The sequence below is a fragment of the Podarcis gaigeae genome (assembly GCF_964106915.1).
Source record: "Podarcis gaigeae genome assembly, chromosome: 10".
NCBI lineage: Eukaryota > Metazoa > Chordata > Lepidosauria > Squamata > Lacertidae > Podarcis > Podarcis gaigeae.
The window spans coordinates 17,803,481-17,824,033 of record NC_139686.1 but is presented as its reverse complement, the minus strand read 5'-3'; the positions used below and the strand labels follow the sequence as shown (position 1 = coordinate 17,824,033).

Below are 20,553 nucleotides of genomic sequence, written 5' to 3'. Positions count from 1 at the left end.
CGCTGGAATAAGGGAATTTCCCACAAAAAAGGGAAGGTTGACAGCTATGTGTTGGACACCAAACCCCATCAACTCCAGCCAGCGTGCCTAATGACCAAGGATGATTGGGACTGTAATCTAACAACATCTGAGTGGTCACATTTTCATAGGCGAGGGGCCCTGGGAATGTCATGCCTAGCAACACACACTTTCGAACACATATTTGAAGGGAAAGAGTAATGTGAACCTGGCCTCTCTGCTTGTATCTGGAGTACTGCAGCTTGCTTTGTGAGGACAGCACAGGACTCAGCATATGAACTGGGTTTGAGAAAAATAGTAAGTCTTGATGTAATGTAGATGGGAGCTTCCTAAATCCAGTTTCAGAAAACTTATTTAATTACAGTACCTGTTCTTACCACCTTTTGGCTAAACTGCAGACTGAATGTTCTCTTAAAGCCAGTTGCTTGTTTTCATTCAGTGTACTGTGGCAGGCCAATGATTGGTCTGTAATATTTCAGATATGCTGCTTAGGAGTATAATATATTCATAAATGTCTCTAAACTGAAGTTAAAATGCTACCCACTTAATTACTAGCAGATAAACATAGTGATTCTTCTCCCTTGAAACAGCCAAACACGTTCATAGTTAGCTAATTAAACCACCACATAAATGATTATTCAGAATAAAAGCAGATCGAGGGGATGGGAGGGAAGCAAAAGAAGTGAATTGTTATATGCACAGACGTCGCTTTCTTAGGTAATGAGTTGTTCCAGAAGAAACAACTTGTGGAAGATTATAAGGAAAAGAGCAGCAATTAGCTCAACAACGTCTGTTACACCAAACCCACTGCTTTTGTTTAGTTATCAGGAGGCTGGGTGTGAAGGAGAATGTTCAGCTGTTTTTCAAACCATCTTTGGTTTTCAATTGGCTAGAGCCAGAATGAGGTGCTATAGATACTCTATTGCATCTAAAGAGACTGTACAGAGTTCACCTGTCTTTGTTTATTAAGAATATTCCCTGTTTAGGTCCCTGTCTCTGATAAAGCACTGTCACTGTTTTGCCTCTCTCTGGGAATGACTTATTAATGTTTCACAGGTGTGAGTTGCTAGGGTTGTTTTTCTTCAGGGTTCAGCCTACTCCCCATTCCCTAAAACGGGGTTTTCTGAACTGCAAAGCTTCATTTAGCTGGTCTGTAGCACATCTGGGTTTGTGGTTGAAAATTGGAGATGACACATTCATCGCATTGAATATTCATATAAACTTTCAATTACTTTTTGATTTATTCTTTAATTTCTTGTATCGTATTTTGTTGTATTACAGTTTGAATTGCTACAACTGGGGTGGAAAATCATTTAGTGGGCCACCAAGACCCTCAGCAATATTAAAATAGTAAAAAAAAAAAAAGTTTGGGAACCACTGCTTTAGAATTAAAGTAAATGGAGGAGGGAGGTGATCCATCTTATCTCTCAACATGCATGCATGATTATAAATACACATGCAGGAACTGTAAGACATTCTTTTTTCTGCTGCTGGGGAGGTTAATGGGATAATGATGTATTTCTAGTACATCTTAAACTTAAAGAATGAGCACTCCTTTTAAGTCAGGACAGGACAGGACAAGCTATTGCATAGTAAAGAAATATAGAATACAGGTGATCGAGTACAGCAGGGGTGGGGAACCTTGGTTCTTCCTGTGGTAGCTGGGCTCCAACTCCCACCAGCTTCAGCTGACATGGGTAATTGTCAGGGTTGAAGTTGAAGTCTAGCAGTAATGGACGGCCCACAGGTTGCCTTTGCCACTGTGCTGTGGTGGAGAGTCCTTGAATAGTCAGCCTTGGAATTAAGAATGCTACAAGTGTATCCCTGTTTTGCCTTTGAAATGTTGGAGAGCATGAAGGGCTACATACCGCATGCCTATATTTGCAGCTGATCTTATTTTTATAAAATGGAAAGGCACTTACAGGAGGGAGAATTTAGAGCGAAGAAGTTGTGAGATAAAGTTTCCCTTCCCTTTCCGAGTTATAACCCTACTATGTCTAGCAATTCAAGGCACACATCTGCCAAAAGTGGCCTTTCCATTTACAGTAACATAAACATTTTCCCTAGGAAAATGGGGAAGAAGGAGGACTACAAGCCAGGCTGGTGTGTGTGTATCATTTATCTTCTTTTGGAGAGTTGTCCCATGCCCTAGTACATTGCAGTGTTACTGGTCATTACAGACATCTCTCATTTCAGCAATAGGACACCAGACAATCAACACGGCAGCTCTGTAATGTCCCTTAGCTTTGAAATTTGTGAGACCAGCATGCTGTTTCTCAGGGGGGAAAGAAGAGAGAGACATAGGGAATGTGGAGGAAGAAGGACTATTTTTATACTCCCTTCTGTCTTCCAGCTAGTTATGGTGTCACAACATCGTGTGCTTCTCATCAATTAAACCACGACAATGTTCTCTTTTTCTTTTACAGCCTCGCAAAAGCAGTATTGAATTTTGGGTGAGGTTTCATGATTTGGTGAGGCTTTCATGATAGCTGCTGGAGAATTCTGTGGGTTGTTTGTTTGTTTGTTTTTGCTTCCCAGCACACATTCCGTTTGGCTAACTGGATCTTTCTGGTACAGAATTTAGAGACATAATTGCAGGCTTGAAATGAACTTTTTGGTTATCTGCTGAAATTACTCCACATCTATTGAGTCAAAGTTCTCAATGTGTTAATGTGCACAACAGTTTGTAGATCTGCCAATGTGTGTGTGTATGCTTGTTTGTGTGTTCGTGTATGCCAAGACAATAACTGGAGAGAGACTGTAGAGAGAGTTGTGCTGAGCCTGCTTTTCTGTGTCACATGTCTGATTGGTGGAAGCAGCAGAGCCACAATGAGGACTTGCAACATGAAGACTGGACTTGCATGTTTCTGGACTCAAACAGGGCACTATTAATGCTGGAAGCAATCCAAATGCTACATTAAGCTTCAGCTTTGCTTCTGGCACTAAAAATGCTAGGTACAAATTTTCAGGGGATGTGCAAGTACAACTCGTATGTTGAAATGCTGCTATGGAGAAGGGAGGCCAACTGTTTCTGTGAAATTAATACAGAGGGTGCACCAGATAACTGAGAGAAAAGCAACCAAGCCAACGATTCACACCAGAACTAGGAAGAAAGTTGTTACTCAGGTAAAGGCCTAGCCCAAACAGTAAGCCCTTTATACCTTTTCTGCTGAGGGAATCTATTGATTAGCCTGGTCAGTAAAGAACCTGAGAATATTTCACTGCCAAGGTCCAAGCTGCAATTCTGTACCTCTCTACATACAGCAACTGAACACAGTGCTGAGAGTTCTTTATTCTAGCCCTGATTGCTCTTGGCTGTAGCGCGATCACAGTGGGAAACCAGCTCCAACTAGTGAGCAGCTGTTCTGAAGGCATTAGGTACAGGCATTCATTCTGGTGCTGTGGAGAAGCCCACAAGGCAAGTTAGCAAGGTAGGTTAGTCGCCACAGCACCAAGGATAGCTCCAAGTGAGCAACTTGCTCCATCAACAGTTGTAAGTAACCCGAGGCCTTTTGAGCCCCTGTCTCAAAGTCCACATTTCCTAGGCTATGCACCTTTTTGTAGAACTGGAGTCTCTCAAAGGGTCAACTCTCTGGTCTGAAGACAGGCACTTTTCATTTGCTCCATGGCCTCCCAGCTGGTGTACTCCTGTGCTGTTGGATTGGCAAAGTGATGCAGGAGGCACTAAGTTCCTTAGGTGAAGGCCCTGGCTCTGGTTCTTTGGGAGCTGGTTTAATGGGCTCCTGACTGACAGCTTTGGGCTCAGTAGTCCTCTGATCACTCACATCAGGCTCATAATCAGAAACTTGATCTGGTTCCTCAGTTGGGGACACTGTAGCCTCCCACAGAGTAACATGGTCACTAGTGGACTTTGGAGTGATGACAGGAACCTCACATGATCAGTTAGTGGAAAAGATGTGGGCGGGATGGTGGAAACCTGAACAAATAATACTGATCAACTGTTGACCACAGAAACACATGCAGGCAATCAGAAAACAATAAGCCTACATGCCTAAAATGGAAGAAATATTCAATCAAGCTCTGCTCTTCCCTTCCCTACACCAACCTTTCTCCTCTGCATTTGTAATTTGACAGGACACAAGTTACTTCAATTTTCCATAAACTTAGTCAAGTGGAATTTCTTTACAAAAGTCCTGGGCAAAAGAAAGAGAAAAATGCTATTCTTTTTATGGCTGGTTGTGCTGCATAAAAATGGCAGTGTTTACTACATGAGAAGATGGCATGCAGCTTGTAGGCCTTGATAATCAGAGTAAGGCAATATATTAAAGTTGTATTTACTTTGCCAAGAGTGTTTGCTGCTATCCTGTTTTTCTGTGAGGTTTGCAATCCTGAATGTTTGGTGGTTGGAAAAGAGAAATGCACTCTATTTAGTCAACAGAGGAAATATTTTGGAAATACTGTTGACAGAAATAGATCATGGGAACACATTTAAGCACAGATAATTAATTGTGTGCTGTCCCCTTAAATACATTCAAGAATCCTGAATCCCATCCTATCACTTGAACTAAGAGAACTGGGCCTACTGGATCAGGCTCGTTGCCCATCTAGTCCAGCATTCTATTCTCACAGTGGCCAGCTAGATACCTATGAGAAGCTTGAAAGCAGATGCTAAGCACAACAGCACTTTCCCCACTTGTGATTCCCAGCTGCATGTGTGTATTAAAAACTCTGTCAATAAATCTGTTAGCAAACTGTTATGTTACCCCTCTAGTAGTGTCTAAATTAGTGGCCGAGGTTTGACAGACAGCACAGGGCACATTGTGAAGACTGCCTGATTAAATTTCACTCTCTGAGCACTAGGAAATCTGCACTGGCTGGAGGGAGGTTTTTTATTATTTCCATTAGCTTCGTGCAGTGGTGCTTATATTGAGGAACCCAGTGATGGAAGAGTTGACAGCAAGTCAGGTAGCTAGGCTTAAATCCTCAAGCTCACATTGGCTAGGGATGCTCAACACTGAGCAAACTGTCAAGCCTTGTACTTTACACAGGCATGGAACTCTTGATACATTTACAGACAGAATAAACAGGTGCAAACCAGCTTTCGTTTCCTTCTAGCGGTCTTTAAGCCTTTTATTAATGCTGCTCCACTGGAGTTCATATTTTAGATTTTTTCAATTGTGATAAAAGCTTGGAAGAAGCTTTGATGGTATAAAGGTACAGCAGGAGACTTGAGGGGGGTTGCTGGCCGGCACATGAGGCCTGATTCTCAACTGCGCTGGGATGCTTTGCAGTGGAGGATGCGGCAGCTTTTCTAGATCTAGGTCAGGTTTGATAAATGCTATGCTGCATTTCTACTGTAGCCACTGTATAGCAAGGTTCTCCAATGCCCTCCTTTATGTGTACAAATAGAACATGTATTTAGAGCTACAAGCACCAAAATTGCAGCTGTCAAGTGCTTTTACCTTGTTAATGTTCTGAAATTGGAGCCAAACACCTGCACATAGAAACTTAGAAATAAGTTCAATAATACTGCAGCAGTCTTGCCAATTATTTCTACAATGTTAGTCTAATGTGGAAATTGTTATGCATGCCAGGTTACCATGTGGCTCATTGTTAATGGTTTTTAGACCTATTGAGGTCCTGTAGTTTGCTTGACACAGCATTTTATAGGTGGAGTTTATTTCAGGCATGTTATGTAGTGATAAAGACAGTTGTGTATGAACAGCCTGCTTCTTCCTGCCTGTTTTCCTTCTATCTCAACACACAGAAACTGCAGATAATTCCCAGGGATTCATATGAAATTGCCAGTTAGGATGGAAGAGTAGAGAAGTACGGTAGTTCATGGGCCTCCTGCTGCACAAAAATTAGTGACAGTGTGCCCACATGATCTCTTCCTTGGCAAACATGTAAATCGGGCATTGCATGGACCTAGAGGTTTCCTTGTGTGATAGGAATCCCTGAGGTATGCTCTGATATTGGAGATAATATATAGCAATCATCACTAACAGCCATTGCTTTATTAATTACCATGGATGTTCTAAGGTAAAACAAGTGACCTGGTTTGCGCATCACATTAAACCATAGTTGAAAATAAACAATGGTTTATTTTCTTGTTTTGTTTACCTAGTGGTGCAACAGTGGCAGATGGGCCTGTGGAACTGTTGAGCAGTATGCTGCTCCAGTTCGTTAAACCATAGTTTGACATGTGATCTGTACCAGTATACGATTTATTTCCCCACCCCCTTGCTAGTGGTCTTTTACTTAAGTATAAGAATAGCATTTTACTTAGATTTATTCTAGGGTTTCCTTCCTTAATGATGGTGTTCTACAGTACTTTGATTGCCTGTGAGTGGTAGGTTCAGTTTGGATAGGTGTCTTCCACCTATTGCTGGCTTCTCTAAGGCTGATGTTTAAACGGAACATATGAGCTCATTAAAAAGGTTAGGTAGATTAACCCTCAATTTTGCATCATATGGGAGCATCCAAGAGACCTGTACTCAAAAGAACATGAGAGCAATGAGCCAGACCATTCCAGATGACATTTATATACTCATCAACATCTGGAATGAATTTAGTCTCTCTCTAATCATCAATGTAAAATACTAGGTTGTTCTTTTGCTTTCTGTTTTCCATATGACAACCCTAGCTAAACTGAGTCTCTAATACAACACAGCTAATGGCATCCATTACGTGTAATTGAACTTTTTATTAAAGGAATGATTGCAGAAAGAAAAACTAATTAGAATTAAAGAAATTTGTCTGGTTGCTCTGTTTTATCGTCTTGTTGTTGAAGGCCAATTGAATGACAGTCTAAATTGTTTATCGTGCGTCAGCATCTCAGCACTGAACAGGGAGGCAGGAATAAAGAGAGAGAGAGAGAGAGAGAGAGAGAGAGAGAGAGAGAGAGAGACCAAATCTGTGGGAAACAGAACAGGAGAGACAGCAGATATATAAAATATTGGGCATGTGCACTAAAGATCAATAGTTTTCTCTCCAAAAAAGAAACATACATACATTTAACTTATATGCCACCCTTCATCAAAAGATCACAGGGTGATTTACAACATAGAACACAAATGCCAATACATAATATCTATACAATATAAAAACCAAAGTAGTTATAATTGTATATAAATACAGTAATAATAAATAATATTATACAATAAAATGCACACCCTCTCAGCTCTTACCTCAGGTCTTTCCTTTTCTCTCTCGGTCTCTAATTGTGAGACACCTTCACTGCCTCTCTTCTGTGGCACGACAGCTTTCCATTTAGTTTAATCATCATTTATATGTGTAATATATTTTTCTGTGTCTGAGAAGCTGAGAAGCTGAGGGTGGTAAAAGGAGGTGTTATTCCAGTTTGTTCGCATAGGAGCCATGTGAAGTAGGTTAGGCTGAGAGGTATTCTTGAGTAGCCCCAAATCAGCCAGCAGTCTTCATAGCTAGCTAGCATTTGGACCCAGGTTTCTCTGCTCTAATCCAACCTATAAGTGGTTTGGTATAACAGGGGGAAGACCTCTACCTGACTGGTCCCTTCCTTCCAGGTCTTAAAGCCTAAAATCTTTGATTTGTCTAGTGGAAACCCTGATTCTGTTTATTTACATCCCTCCCATGCCACCCTGAAACTAACAACTTGTTCAGTTCCCTTCTAACTTGTGATAAGTTTCAATTTTCCTAGTGAAAATCAGAGAATTAACATCTTAAAATTATGTCCTCAATAACCATTGTTACCAACTATGGTGCAAATGCACAATACAGCCTTGATATTGATGCTATCTCTAATACAATATTTCGCCTGGTCTCTGCAGAAACAAGGGGTGTGTGTACTCTGCTTGCATTTTTGTCATGTTCTTTAGGCATGTAGCATACACACAGGATGCTCCATATACCTGACCAAAAGGTTTAATTTCTTCATTTTGGAATAGCCACTGAATTCTATCTGTTTCTTAGCAAATCTCGACCATTTCCCACAGTTGTGAGCCATTTCTTCTACATGCATAATTTTCACTGAAGTTCCTGAAGGTCTTCAAAACTTGGTTGAATTGTAGCTTATAAAACATTTATCAAAAACTAAAAAAAGAATGTACGTGTCTTTGGCTTCTATGTCCTCAGAGTGCCCCAAAGGCACAATAAATATAACAGCTTTACTTGCTACACAAATGGGATTAAGTAAAGGTATTACATTTGTCTGATCCTCCTAATCTATTGCAAGGAGTCAGAGTTTGAAATATAATAACCATTGTGTGTTTGACTGGGAGATAACAGTATGATAAAAAAACATTTGTCTTGTACTGGCAACAAGACAACTAGATTTGTACATGACCTAAAATGTACAGTATGAAAAAGCCATAGAATGAACTGGAGATATGTATGGGGAAAATGTCCAAGAGGGTGCATTTTTTATGCTGATTTCCCTGCAAGATTTTTACACACATACAAAATCAGATTATCTGCTGTAGTTTCTTCTTCCGCAATACTAATTCAGTGTGCCACATAGGAAGCCTAAATACAAAAACAAATAACTAGGAGTGGGATTCCCCTAAGAAGCCCCACCAACAAAAGTCTGTGCAAGGATTTCTGCTTGCACAATGAGGCTTTCCCCCTCTTTCCTGTGCGCCCCCATTCCCCCTTAAATTGGCTTGAGGGAGGGGTCAGCACATGGGAGGAGGAGATTAGGGGTTGTTCCATCTAGCAAGTTGAAATGCTTCAACAGTTGAAATGATAGGAAGAGCATAATGTTGAATTTTACTCTTTATTTTTGTCCTACTTCCCATGCTCTCTTACTCAAATTGTAGTAAGAAAGTATTGTTGAGTACTCTTCTGCTCAAGGCATGTAATTTAGTACTTCTGTCCTCAGATGCTCATACAATAGCCAAGATTTTTCTTAGTTCTGCTGATTTGTAAATGAAAATAATTGATTGCTGTGGATTCTGACTGGATTTAGTTGGAGGGGTAGGATGGGAGTTTAGGACAGTGTAAGTGAAAACACAGAATATGGCCTCTAATGTTCTTCAAGAGAATGTGAGGTAAGGCCTTTTAAATCCCACTCCCTTTGCCAAAGCATTTGTCAGCCTGGAGCTGTTGTGTTGTTTCAGTTTGTCATGAAGGAAATCTGCCAACATTCTTAGCGAATGTTTCCCCATCCGGGAGTGACCTCTTCACACTCAAGCATAATCACTGGTTGGCTTGCAACTTTGCCAATTAACACTGATTGTTTAGAATGTGCAGATCAGCTTTCTGAAATCAAATTTTTAATAACTCAGAGCTTATGCAATAGAAGGGAAATAGTACTAAAGCTTTATGTGGGTAAGGAAGGAAGTGCCCTGCAAATAAGCCTGAAGATAATTAGGTGATTTGATTCATAATTTGGAAATCACTTAAGGAAATATCGCTTGTCTGATCAGCAACATTACTAAACTATTAAAGCAATGTGCTTTTGTTTATATTTGACTTTTTCCAATGGTAAAAAGAGACTTGTGATAGCTAGCAAAGAGAAAGGCATTAGAATCTCTCGTTATCCTGAACTACTAACTATATGAATTAATATGGTGGTCTTGTGTCAATGAAATCTTATTAACCTTCCTATAAAGCACCATTTGGCTAAATTAAATTGTATTGTTTAAATATTCACAGGCAATATTGTTGTCCATGATGAAGCATCCACAACCCTGCCTGTCTTGCTTCCCCTTGACTTTTTGCTGTTCTTATCTTATCTCATGCATTGTCTAAAATCATCAGATGCCTCACATCTGAAGGCAGGAGTTAACATAGCAGCACAACACTGCTCCCTGCTTCTTAATTTCAAAATGAGAATAAGCATGGCTAGAGGGGCAGACTAGAATTACGGGCACCCAGATTCCAATTTCCACTTAGACTGCAATAAAACCCCCATTTACTTGGGAACCAGCAATTACAATAAAACTTACTTCTGTGCAGACATGGTCAGAATTGTGCTGTTAGCCTGAAGCTCACTGGATGACTTATATCTGTTCATGGTGTTTTTATGAAAATAAAATTATGTATGTTGGCAGTGAAGTGGGAGAGAAATAATGTATGTCACCCCAAGTCTCTTGAAGGAAAGGTGGAATATATGAGGGTAATAACATAAAGGGGGGGAGGAACAGTTTTAATCAATTCCTAATTCAGTTTACCAATTCTCTCCCCCACCCCCTTCTATCATACATTAGCACTTAGGTGAATGGTTCCCATGTTTTGACATGCTGGGAACTTGGAATGGACTTCCTCAGAAGGTGGTGGACTCTCCTTCATTGGTGGTTTGTAGCAGAGGCTGGATAGCCATCAGTCATGGATGCTTTAGCTGAGATTCCTCCATTACAGGGGGTCGGACTAGGTGACCCTCAGGCTCCCTTCCAACTCTTCAATTCTATGATAAATAAATGGTCTTGCAAGTGAAAGGGAGGCTGGTACTGCTGGTACTGTGATGGTGAATCTGTTAGGACATCTCATTTTTCACTCCTTCTAGTTCTGTTCCCCCCTGTCTGCAAGGAACAGCATGAACAGAATGCTAAATATGTCCTTATATTACTCATGGAATGGAAAGGTCACTGGAACGAGGGGGAAAAGACCCATGCCCCTAGTACAGGGTGAATGAATGAAGCTTTAGGGTTCTAAGATAACCTAGAGATTTCAAGAGGGGAGAGGTTACCAAAACCAACATAAATTACATTTTATTTATAAATAACCCCTTGCCAAGACAGTTGCTCTGCTCCACAGAGACAATCGCTAGGGAAAAATCTCTACAGATTAAAGTCATAAATTAAAATATAAAATACACATGAACATGATAAATAAAACTACTTCTGAATTATCAATAAAGGAATGGATTGAGTTGCAAACCCAGTAGGATAAGCCTTCTGGCACAAATACTCTGACCAGTTTCACATGTGCCCATTTTGAGCTGCTTTCAGACAGCCATAGCAACAGTTAGAAAGACAGTTTTAAATGTGCTTGTATCAGGTTTTTAAATCAGCTGAAGGTCATGTAGGAAGGTGGGCTTACAATCGCATTGTGACCTTGCTGTGATATTTATGCTAGGAACACAGGAACCAGCTGCCTTTTACTGAGTCAGACTCATGGTCTTTCTAGCTCAGTATTGTGTACACTGACTGCAAGATTTCAGACAAGGGTCTTTCTCAGCCTCAGTGCCAGAGATCAAACCTGAGACCTTCTGGATACAAAGCATATGGTCTGCCACTGAACTACCATGTAATTTCTGATACAACAGCTCTTGATTGCTACTTGGTATTCCAAGCTACAATCTGATGGTTCCAATTGAGCCTACTGTGAACCTACTATGTTAGAAACATATTTACAAATTTTTTGTAATTCTAACAGTGTGAGTTCATACATTGTAGACTCATAGGGTTAGTTGTCCTACTCCTGGGAAGAGTAGCACTATAACTGAGAAAAGACAGAGAGAATACAGTGGTACTTCAGGTTACAGATGCTTCAGGTCACAGACACTTCAGGTTACAGAATCCACTAACCCAGAAATAGTACCTCGGGTTAAGAACTTTGCTTCAGGATATGAACAGAAATCTCACCGCAGCGGTGCGGCAGCAACAGGAAGCCCCATTAGCTAAAGTGGTACGTCAGGTTAAGAACAGTTTCAGGTTAAGAACGGACCTCCAGAATGAATTAAGTTCTTAACCCGAGGTACCACTGTATAAAAAGCAGAGCATTCACATATACTGATTCATATGGAATTTTGGAAAAAAATATACTGTAGCTGGGTGGCTGAGGGAATCCTGAACACAGAGTTGATATTTGAGAGATGTTATCCTTTTCAGGTTGGTACAACAGAAATCATAAGGGGCTGGAGAAAAAGAGTATGGATCCCCAGGAAAGACTAGGGGTGGGATTTAACCCTCTAGCAAAATTATTGTTACCCAGAGGGTCATTGGTGGTGGGACAGGCATCTGCCCCTCCCCCCATGGGCTCTTGCAGATATACAGTAGTTTCCCTGGGAGCATGATCTCTCCATTTACTTACATCGGGAAGGGGTGGTGATAGAGTACACAGCTTAGATCCATGTGAAAAACAAGCACAATCCTTCCAAATCACTGTGATTGTAGTGTCCAGGGGAAATCATTCTGATTAAGGCCTAGACCTATAAGTCGCAATGAAAGCTCTTGCACACCACCTCTTCTCTTGAGCTTGATTTTGTGTTACTGGTATGTTTTTAAATGCAGCTGACATGCAGTATTGAGGGTGGTGGGCACTGGAGCCCACAGAGTGATGCAGGGATTTATGGAATCTGTGATCCAACTGGAGGCACTCTGTTAATGGCTCAGTCTGACTCAGGCATGTGAAAACCTCATCTGCATCACCCTTATTCTCCTTGTAATTCAGGAACTATTCAGAGTCATACTATATGATACACATATTTGCAAACGTTTGTTTAGCATAATCATAACTTTGTGTTTTTGTGTGTATATTTAAAACATCTTAGATGCATGCCTAAAATATATAATGTATGTAGTAGTACCAAGACTTTGAGGAGGACAGATTCCTTAATGGTTCTATCAGAATTCTCTTCACACATCCAGAACAGAAATAAGAAAAGATGAAAACACAGGGCACTTTTGTTGTTGTTTAAAAGTTTAATTAATAAAAATGATGAGCCAGAATGTTTTATGTCTTGTATGCTTATCTCATTTGACTGCATCAGTGAACCCAAATACCTCTGCATGAGGAGCAGCAAACTCATTTGAGTCATTTAGGGAGGTGAATGAAACATGATACACTCCATGATGATCTATTAGATGTGGCTGTCATACCAAGGCAGATTTGATTTAAACAAATTCATCTGACATTCTATCCCATAAACAATGGTAGATGTGGCAGGTGATCTCGATAGGGCTGAAAATGGTTGTTCTAACCTTGGCAAATTCTTGCAGGGCTTTGACAGCAGCCTTTAACAAGAGGCATTAAAGCATTTATTCATGGGATCTTCCCATACCACTGGTTTGGCTTACTAGGACAATTGAGAATGTGGGTGTCATGTAATCACACTTACCGTGTGTGTGTGTGTGTGTGTGTGTGTGTGTGTGTGTGTGTGTGTAGCTGTTTCAGGAAAAACAGTAATAACTCAAAGGATTGTCTCTTCTGAGCTGATTCAGCTAAGGAACAAGCTATATGTAGTTGTATGTAACTTTATACAGTGTGTTTAAAGAAAAGAAATCCCATGGGTGAGAATATGCTCAGAGACACCCTGTTCCTTAATTCTAAGGGCCAGCTAGATGTGATGCTAAATGTGTAATTAGATAGCAATTATTTCCTAGTTAGAAAAAGGAAAACATGCTGAATTCTCTTTCAATTTAAAATAAAAAATAATAAAAGATTCTGCCTCGTGCTGGTATATGCACAAATGAAAATGTCTCCTTAGCAATGAAGTATGTTCTGGAAGTAACCCAATATCAACAAATCTGTCTCAACATCTGCTTTATAGAGTTGATCCTATAAGTATGCACTTCTGGCTCCATAGTGCTAAAGGTCAATGTTATTAATACTAACTGCAGCCTTGGGTTAACATATCCACACAGTAAGGATATCCATGTCATGGATTTGTTGATAACCATAATCCAGAAAGAGCCTTTCACTTATGTTTTTCATAGGTTTTTCATATCACAGTTTCCTCCATTTACAGATTATTATCTCTGAGGAGAAAATGCTACACTGCCTGCCATTCATTTCTTTAAAAAAAGAAAAATTGGCTGCTGATACAAGCTGCCAGTGGGCTTGATTATTTGCAATATTCCCTCTATGCATTTTGTGAAATGCTGGTAAAGAGCAAGGCTATTTGGGTGAACTGGAGGCTGGATTCTGTTTGGAGTACATGAATCAACTTTCAGGTTATGCATTAAAATCTAAAAAAACTCAAAGAACAATGATTAGCAAATATGTTTCATTAATTAGCACACTCTTGAGCAAGAGTTGTACACACACCATTTTAAGCAAGCTGTTTCAAAATTGAAACAGCTTTCATAACAGTGCTCCCAGTTTAATCCTGTCAATAGGAACTTCTAATGCAGTGGTTTTTCAGGAAATTTCCCAGCTTCTCAATCAGATTAGATTAGCAGTTTTTGAAAGAACAGTTAGAATAATCTCTTTTCAATATCTGATGAAGCAGACTCTGGTCCATGAAAGCTTATGGCATAATACATCTGTCAAGGTGCTACAAGACCCTTGGTTCTCTCTTCACTAGAGAATAAGATCTTGTCTACTTTTTGCAACCTCCAGTTTAAGTAAACAATGATCATAACAGACAGTAGACATTGTGTGCAGAATTCTCCAGAATCCCAGAAACCCACCAGAATATATGAGAAACTACTAGCTTTAGGTCAGGAGGTCACAGATTTTTAATATCACTATAGTGGAAATAGGTGTCAGAGGGTATATTTCTCTATATTTATAATCCTACATACATTACCCAATTCAGGGGAAGAAAATCCATTTTCATGCCAGCTTTAACTGTTATGTACCTGCTGATTTAACCTCTGTGGTTTAGATTACTACTTGAAAATGCACTGAAAATGGGATTAGCAAAAATGGGATTAGATTGGTTTTTTTGTAATGTTTTTTATTATTATTTCCTTTTATAATGTATATAAAACAGAGAAAACAATTATAATAGAAAAATATTTAAAGATGAAAAACTAAACTGTAAAATAGATACATAGAATGAGTAGTTGCACATGAGTTAAAATAACAAAGTCCAGGTAAAGACTAACAGCTTTATCAGATCATCAAGTATTGTTCCAGATTTGCTAGGCTTGTGACAAGGGTTGTCTTGAAAATTAAGGTTCCACTGTACACAAAAGGTGTCTGGAGATTCTAGCCCATGTCAGAATCTTAAATTATGTGTAATCTTCTCAATTATAGCTATATTCCAGAGTGAGTGGTACCAAACATCCAGTGTAATATTTGGGGCTGTTTTCCAGTGAGCTGCAATTACTATTCATGCTGCCAACATAATATATAAGGCCAAGCCTTTTGACATTGTTATAATAAAAAAACATAACATTAATTTTGGACAATATTTTCTTTGGTAATATTTATTTCTGTCAAAATAATAATCTTGCACCAGCTGATATTCCCACCATAAATTATAATATGTACCAAGTTTATTACAACCCCTCCAACAATTAGGTGATATAGAAGAAAACATTTTTGACATTTGCAAAGGAGTGTTATACCATCTGTGTGATAATTTTTACCGGGCCAGGCCACTGGAAACAGATTTTAATGGTTGTGCTTCCTAACCCTGAAAAGAATTTATGTGCCAGTGGATGAGATGATTATTATGTCCCTAAAAAGATGGTGTGTGTGTGTGGGGGGGGAAATATGGTACTACATAGGGGAAAGAATTATAGGGTTTGGCTGTTAAGGCTTGAAAGTTCTTACAGTAAAGCAGAATCAAGACTGACCCAAAACATTTTGATGCTTACGGTATCCCTTTTCATATACTGAAGTTGATTGGACTTGTCCTTTAATCATAATTTGACACTGGGATGTGACAGTTTCTTCCTGAGAGCAATAGGCTAGTTTAGGAGGCGCAGGGCAGACTGCCCTCCAACACCTCAAACCGCCCCCCAACATTTGCAGCCTGAAGCAGTTACCTCACTCTGCCTAAATATAGGGCCAACCCTGAGCTGAATCCTTATAATCTTTGCCAGATTGAACAGGCAAAATGGACTGAGTGACATCTGATGCTGTAGAACACGTAAATTTCCTGGAAATTATAATGTATATTGATTTGGCATTTTCATCCACTGCACCCACACACATTTAGTCCATCCTCCTAGATTCATTATGTATTCAAATATATTAAAATCAATTGTGTAGTTGATATGATAGTGGAACAGAGCAATTGCACAATGAACAAGGAAGGAAAGCTAACACAAACTGAATAATGGAGGTACAGGGGCTCAGTCTTGGCTCTTACAGTTTTGGGATTGTCTTTCTCAAGAAAGGAATATTGAATTTGGAATATTAAATATGAAAGGCTGAACTTCATGTATTAATTTTAAATAACCATCTATTTCTTGCAGGCCTCTAGTAGGAATACATTGCAGGTATACAACTTCAGTTCATTTTAGGAGGATTCCCTAGAAGTAGATTGCATGCACGTTAAGTTAGAAAAGGAAGTATTAAGCTCCAGGTGATGGGTGGTAAAATTATTCATCTTGCAAGAAATTTAATAATAATTGTAAACCAGCCCTCAGAAATGTCCAAATGTTTGTACTTAGGTCTCAGCATTTGTACATTAATTATGTAGTGTTTGAAGTATTTCCAGGGATCATTGCAAGTTGAAGAATCTTACCACCTGGAGCTAAATGCTTCCTGAGAGTTAGTTATCAAACTGAACATGCTCCCAATCTACTTCTGGGGAATCTTGCTAAAATTATAGTATAATTGGGTGGACAATAAGGATAGCCTCATGCCTTTTTTCTGGAACATAATGGGAATTTTGTTAGCTTGCATTGTTCTGCTTAGAAAGAGTTTTAACCTTAGATGTATGACATAAGTTGAGGTAATGGCTTCTTGTTTTCATATTATTTCAGATAAAGAAAGTAGCACTGTATGCCTACAGAGTGTCACTCAGCCACGGATAATTGTAGCATCATCATCATCATCATCATCATCATCATCATCATCTATTATTTATACCCTGCCCATCTGGCTGGGTTTCCCCAGACACTCTGGGCAGCTTCCAGCAAAATATTAAAATACAATAATTCATCAAATATTAAAAGCTTCCCTAAACAGGACTGCCTTCAGACGTCTTCTAAAAGTCAGATACTTGTTTATTTCTTTGACACCTGGTGGGAGGGCATTCCATAGGATGGGTGCCACTACCAAGAAGGCCCTCTGCCTGGTTCCCTGTAACTTCACTTTTCGCAGTGAGGGAACCGCCAGAAGGCCCTCGGAGCTGGACCTCAGTGTCCAGGCTGAACAATGGGGGTGGAGATGCTCCTTCAGGTATACTAGGCCGAGGCCATTTAGGGCTTTAAAGGTCAGCACCAACACTTTGAATTGTGCCTGGAAACGTACTGGGAGCCAATGTAGGTCTTTCAGAACTGGTGTTATATGGTCTCGACGGCCACACCCAGTCACCAGTCTAGCTGCCGCATTCTGGATTAATTGTAGTTTCCAGGTCACCTTCAAAAGTAGCCCCACATAGAGCACATTGCAGTAGTCCAAGCAGGAGATAACCAGAGCATGAACCACTCTGGCAAGACAGTCCATGGGCAGGTAGGGTCTCAGCCTGCATACCAAATAGAGCTGGTAGACAGCTGCCCTGAATGCAGAATTGACCTTCCCCTCTATGGATAGCTGTGAGTCCAAAATGACTCCCAGGCTGCACACCTGGTCCTTCAGGGGCACAGTTACCCCATTCAGGACCAGAGAGTCCTCCATACCCACCCCCTGTTCCCCCCAAACAGTACTTCTGTCCTGTCAGGATTCAATCTCAATCTGATAGCCGCCATCCATCCTCCAACTGCCTCCAGACCCTCAGAGAGGACCTTCCCCGCCTTCACTGGTTCCAATTTAAAACTGGAACACAGATGCATAATATGGCAGCTTTTCTACTGGGCCTGAAGAGCATCTGACTTAGCCAAAGGTTTAACTATGTGTTTCTAACTATAGAGGCTAAAGTGATGAATGTGATTTTTTAAAATTAAATCTATTATTAGATCAGTCTATTGGGCTGTTCTCATCTCTCTCTCCTTCCCTCCTTCAAACATGTATTTTGCTTCCTCTTTCTCACATTTTTTCTACTGCAGTGGTTCTCAAATTTTATTCTGGGAAGTTCCCTGGAGTTTATTGTAAGCTTATGAGGGGTTCCTAAATTAAAAGATTAGTAGTAGTGAACAAGCTTGTCTGAGGGACTATGGGTCAATAAACGTCTTCCCATCAAACATGACTTACTAGCAGGTGGTAGTTAGACATGTGAGGTTAGCAAGATCCTTAAACTGGTTTATTTAAAAATGGGAAATTTTTATAAGAAAACCAAATAAACATTCAAAACATCCTGATGTAAAATAAATCCTAGCAAATAAATCCTAGCTTTGGGATTGAGGCAGCTAGTTAAAATGTTTTTTTTTTCTTTTCTTTCCCCCAAAGTGTTCTACTATTGCAGTGTTTGTTACACTGTCACCATAGTCCTCATTATAAACATTTTAATTATGACCTTTCATTTAGAGATAAATATCTGTTTTCTATCTGAACCTCTGGTCACCAATCTCTCTTCCTATTTTCCCTCAGAGGGCTCTCAAACGAATTCCTAACGGTCATTTCTAAGGGGCCTCTGTCAGCAGCACCTGCTTTCTTCTCGAGGTTCTAAAAGGGGTTTCCCTCACTCAGTGCAGGGCCACCTCTTCTCAGAAACCTGAGAAGGATTCCAAGTTACCTCACAACAGATAATATCAGTTAAATGTCAATTTTATAAACCACATACAACTTTATAATACATTCACCTAAATACCAGTTACATAACAATGCTGACCCAAAATTACAGTTTACAGTTTAACTTTAGTGGCTGTACATTGTGCTACATGCCAACATGCTCGGATTAACATCAGAGAGGGCCCTGCTGCATTGTTATTTCTACAGTCTGAAGTTAGGCCGGCAGCTATGTGAAAAAAATCCTTTATTGTTATAATGGCACCGATGTTATTGAGTGTTCTCCCCAGAGAGGCCTGCCTGGCTTCTTCATTGTTTAGCCTTCCTGGTTAATGATACATTGCTTTTAAGAAGGCCTTTGTGGAGAGATGGCTAGTTGATTAGTGGGCACTGATGTTTTTCCCTTGTACCTATCTATTAGGTAGATCAGTATTATTATCTCCAGAGTTACAGATGTGGGGAGGGCTTTAAACCAAAGGAAGTGGCTTGCCAAAAGCCACTACTGAATTAGTAGCTAAAGTGAACTTTGAAATGGAGAGTCTGTGGTTCACAATTCAAATCTCTTATTCACAACTCTACATGAATGCAATAATGGAAATTGAACACAAAGAATTTCAGAACATAGATTTTCAGCATCAGGCTTGTTCATAGTTGGCTGGTTAAAAAAGAAAGCAAAATGGATCCAATAAGATTTTGGGATGGATTCTGATTTTAATGTGTATATAATAATGGTTTGTTTTTGGTTTGGTTGATGATAAAAACAAAAAAAATGACAAATCCTATTTAGCTAAAAAACATGTTTCGCTGGTTCTGGATGCCATATGTTAGATATTCAGTTTAATTTACAATTGTTCTTTGAGCTTGTTTCATTATTTGAAGTTAGAATAGTTTAATGGGTATAGATACTGTTTTTCTGTGGTGATTCTGATGTGTGTAGCTTGTGAGCATATCTAAAATGGGGAAAGTCAGTGTCCTCACACGGGTCTGACCAGTGTTTTCCTGATACAGAACAGAATTTCAAATCCATTGCAAGAAGATAGAAAGGAGAAGGGGAACAAAACAGACTGGCCCATTGATTTGTAAGGTTTGACACCATATTGACTGAGATGCTGCTTCATTGTCACTAGGCCCAGACCTGTAGTGTAACCTTCAAGAAAGCAACACACTGGAGATTCCAGTTTAGGACCTAGTGAGTTTAGGATCACACCAAATAGTTGTCCTGTGAAAAAAGATAGTCATCTCCATCTTGGAGTCCCAGCTCCATTTCTCATAATGGTGTATTACTGCAATTTTGTACTACATGGAATTAACAACACTGTTTCTTGTTTTCTTTTGTCTTTTCTGCAGGAACGAGTGGAATATCTCTTTCTCATAATTTTTACAGTGGAAGCATTTTTAAAAGTAATAGCATATGGACTTCTCTTTCACCCTAACGCTTACCTCCGCAATGGCTGGAATTTACTAGATTTTATAATTGTGGTAGTAGGGTGAGTATTCATGGTTTATGTATGCGCTTTCTCTATTTAATCACAAAATGGGAATGAGATATTGTGTCTGTATGATGAAATTAAATACATCCTACCTTTTCGGGCAGGGCTGTAGTGCCTTTAACAAGTGCTGCACATACAGAAATCTGGCAGAAAAAGTTTTTCCAATTCAGAGGTTGAGGTGGCTTTTATAATCATCAAAGTTATCAACATTAAGGATAAACTTAAGTTTTGTTGGGTAAAATAAGCCTTCTTTGAGGCCAGAATTCACATGACATGGAAGATGTGTGACAGGACTTCCCTAACAATGTTTTACAGTATTTGTTCAGAGGAGGTTGTGGTTTCTGATTGGGGTTGCAGCTCTGAAAAGTGGCTCAAACTTTTCTTCCAACCTTTCCCTGATTTAGAGTAAACTTTGGCTATTGCTTCTGATTTGTTTGGAAAGGAAAAAAAATCACGAGCACCACTTTGGGTGACATGGCATACCAAGGCTTTTGGTTTGTTGTTCCCAGAGCAGTGAAGTGAAGACTTTTGAGCAGCATGCACCACCAGTACACTGCTCATTCACACTAAATCTGAGTTAAACAATAACTATGTTTTCAAGTGATATGGAAACCAGCCATAGCCAAGCGATCATGTGATGAAACCACATTTT

At 39.7% G+C, this 20,553-nt stretch overlaps 2 protein-coding genes across 6 annotated transcripts in view; both read left to right on the top strand.

Annotated features, from left to right (window-relative positions):
* The window catches only part of LOC310826186 (tigger transposable element-derived protein 1-like), a 1,677,490-nt gene that overhangs the window by 320,968 nt on the left and 1,335,969 nt on the right, over positions 1–20,553 (top strand). The window lies entirely within an intron of this gene.
* Positions 1–20,553, top strand: part of CACNA1C (calcium voltage-gated channel subunit alpha1 C) — a gene marked incomplete at its 5' end in the record, with an annotated part of 442,620 nt that overhangs the window by 222,787 nt on the left and 199,280 nt on the right. For 3 of the 5 annotated variants that reach the window (XM_083699782.1, XM_083699784.1, XM_083699786.1), the window contains one exon: positions 19,759–19,898. In XM_083699782.1, the coding sequence (XP_083555908.1) occupies positions 19,759–19,898 (140 nt within the window). Of the gene's footprint in view, positions 1–16,673; positions 17,630–18,872; positions 19,051–19,758; positions 19,899–20,553 lie in introns of those variants that run through there. The other 2 variants (XM_083699785.1, XM_083699783.1) reach the window with 2 other exon arrangements.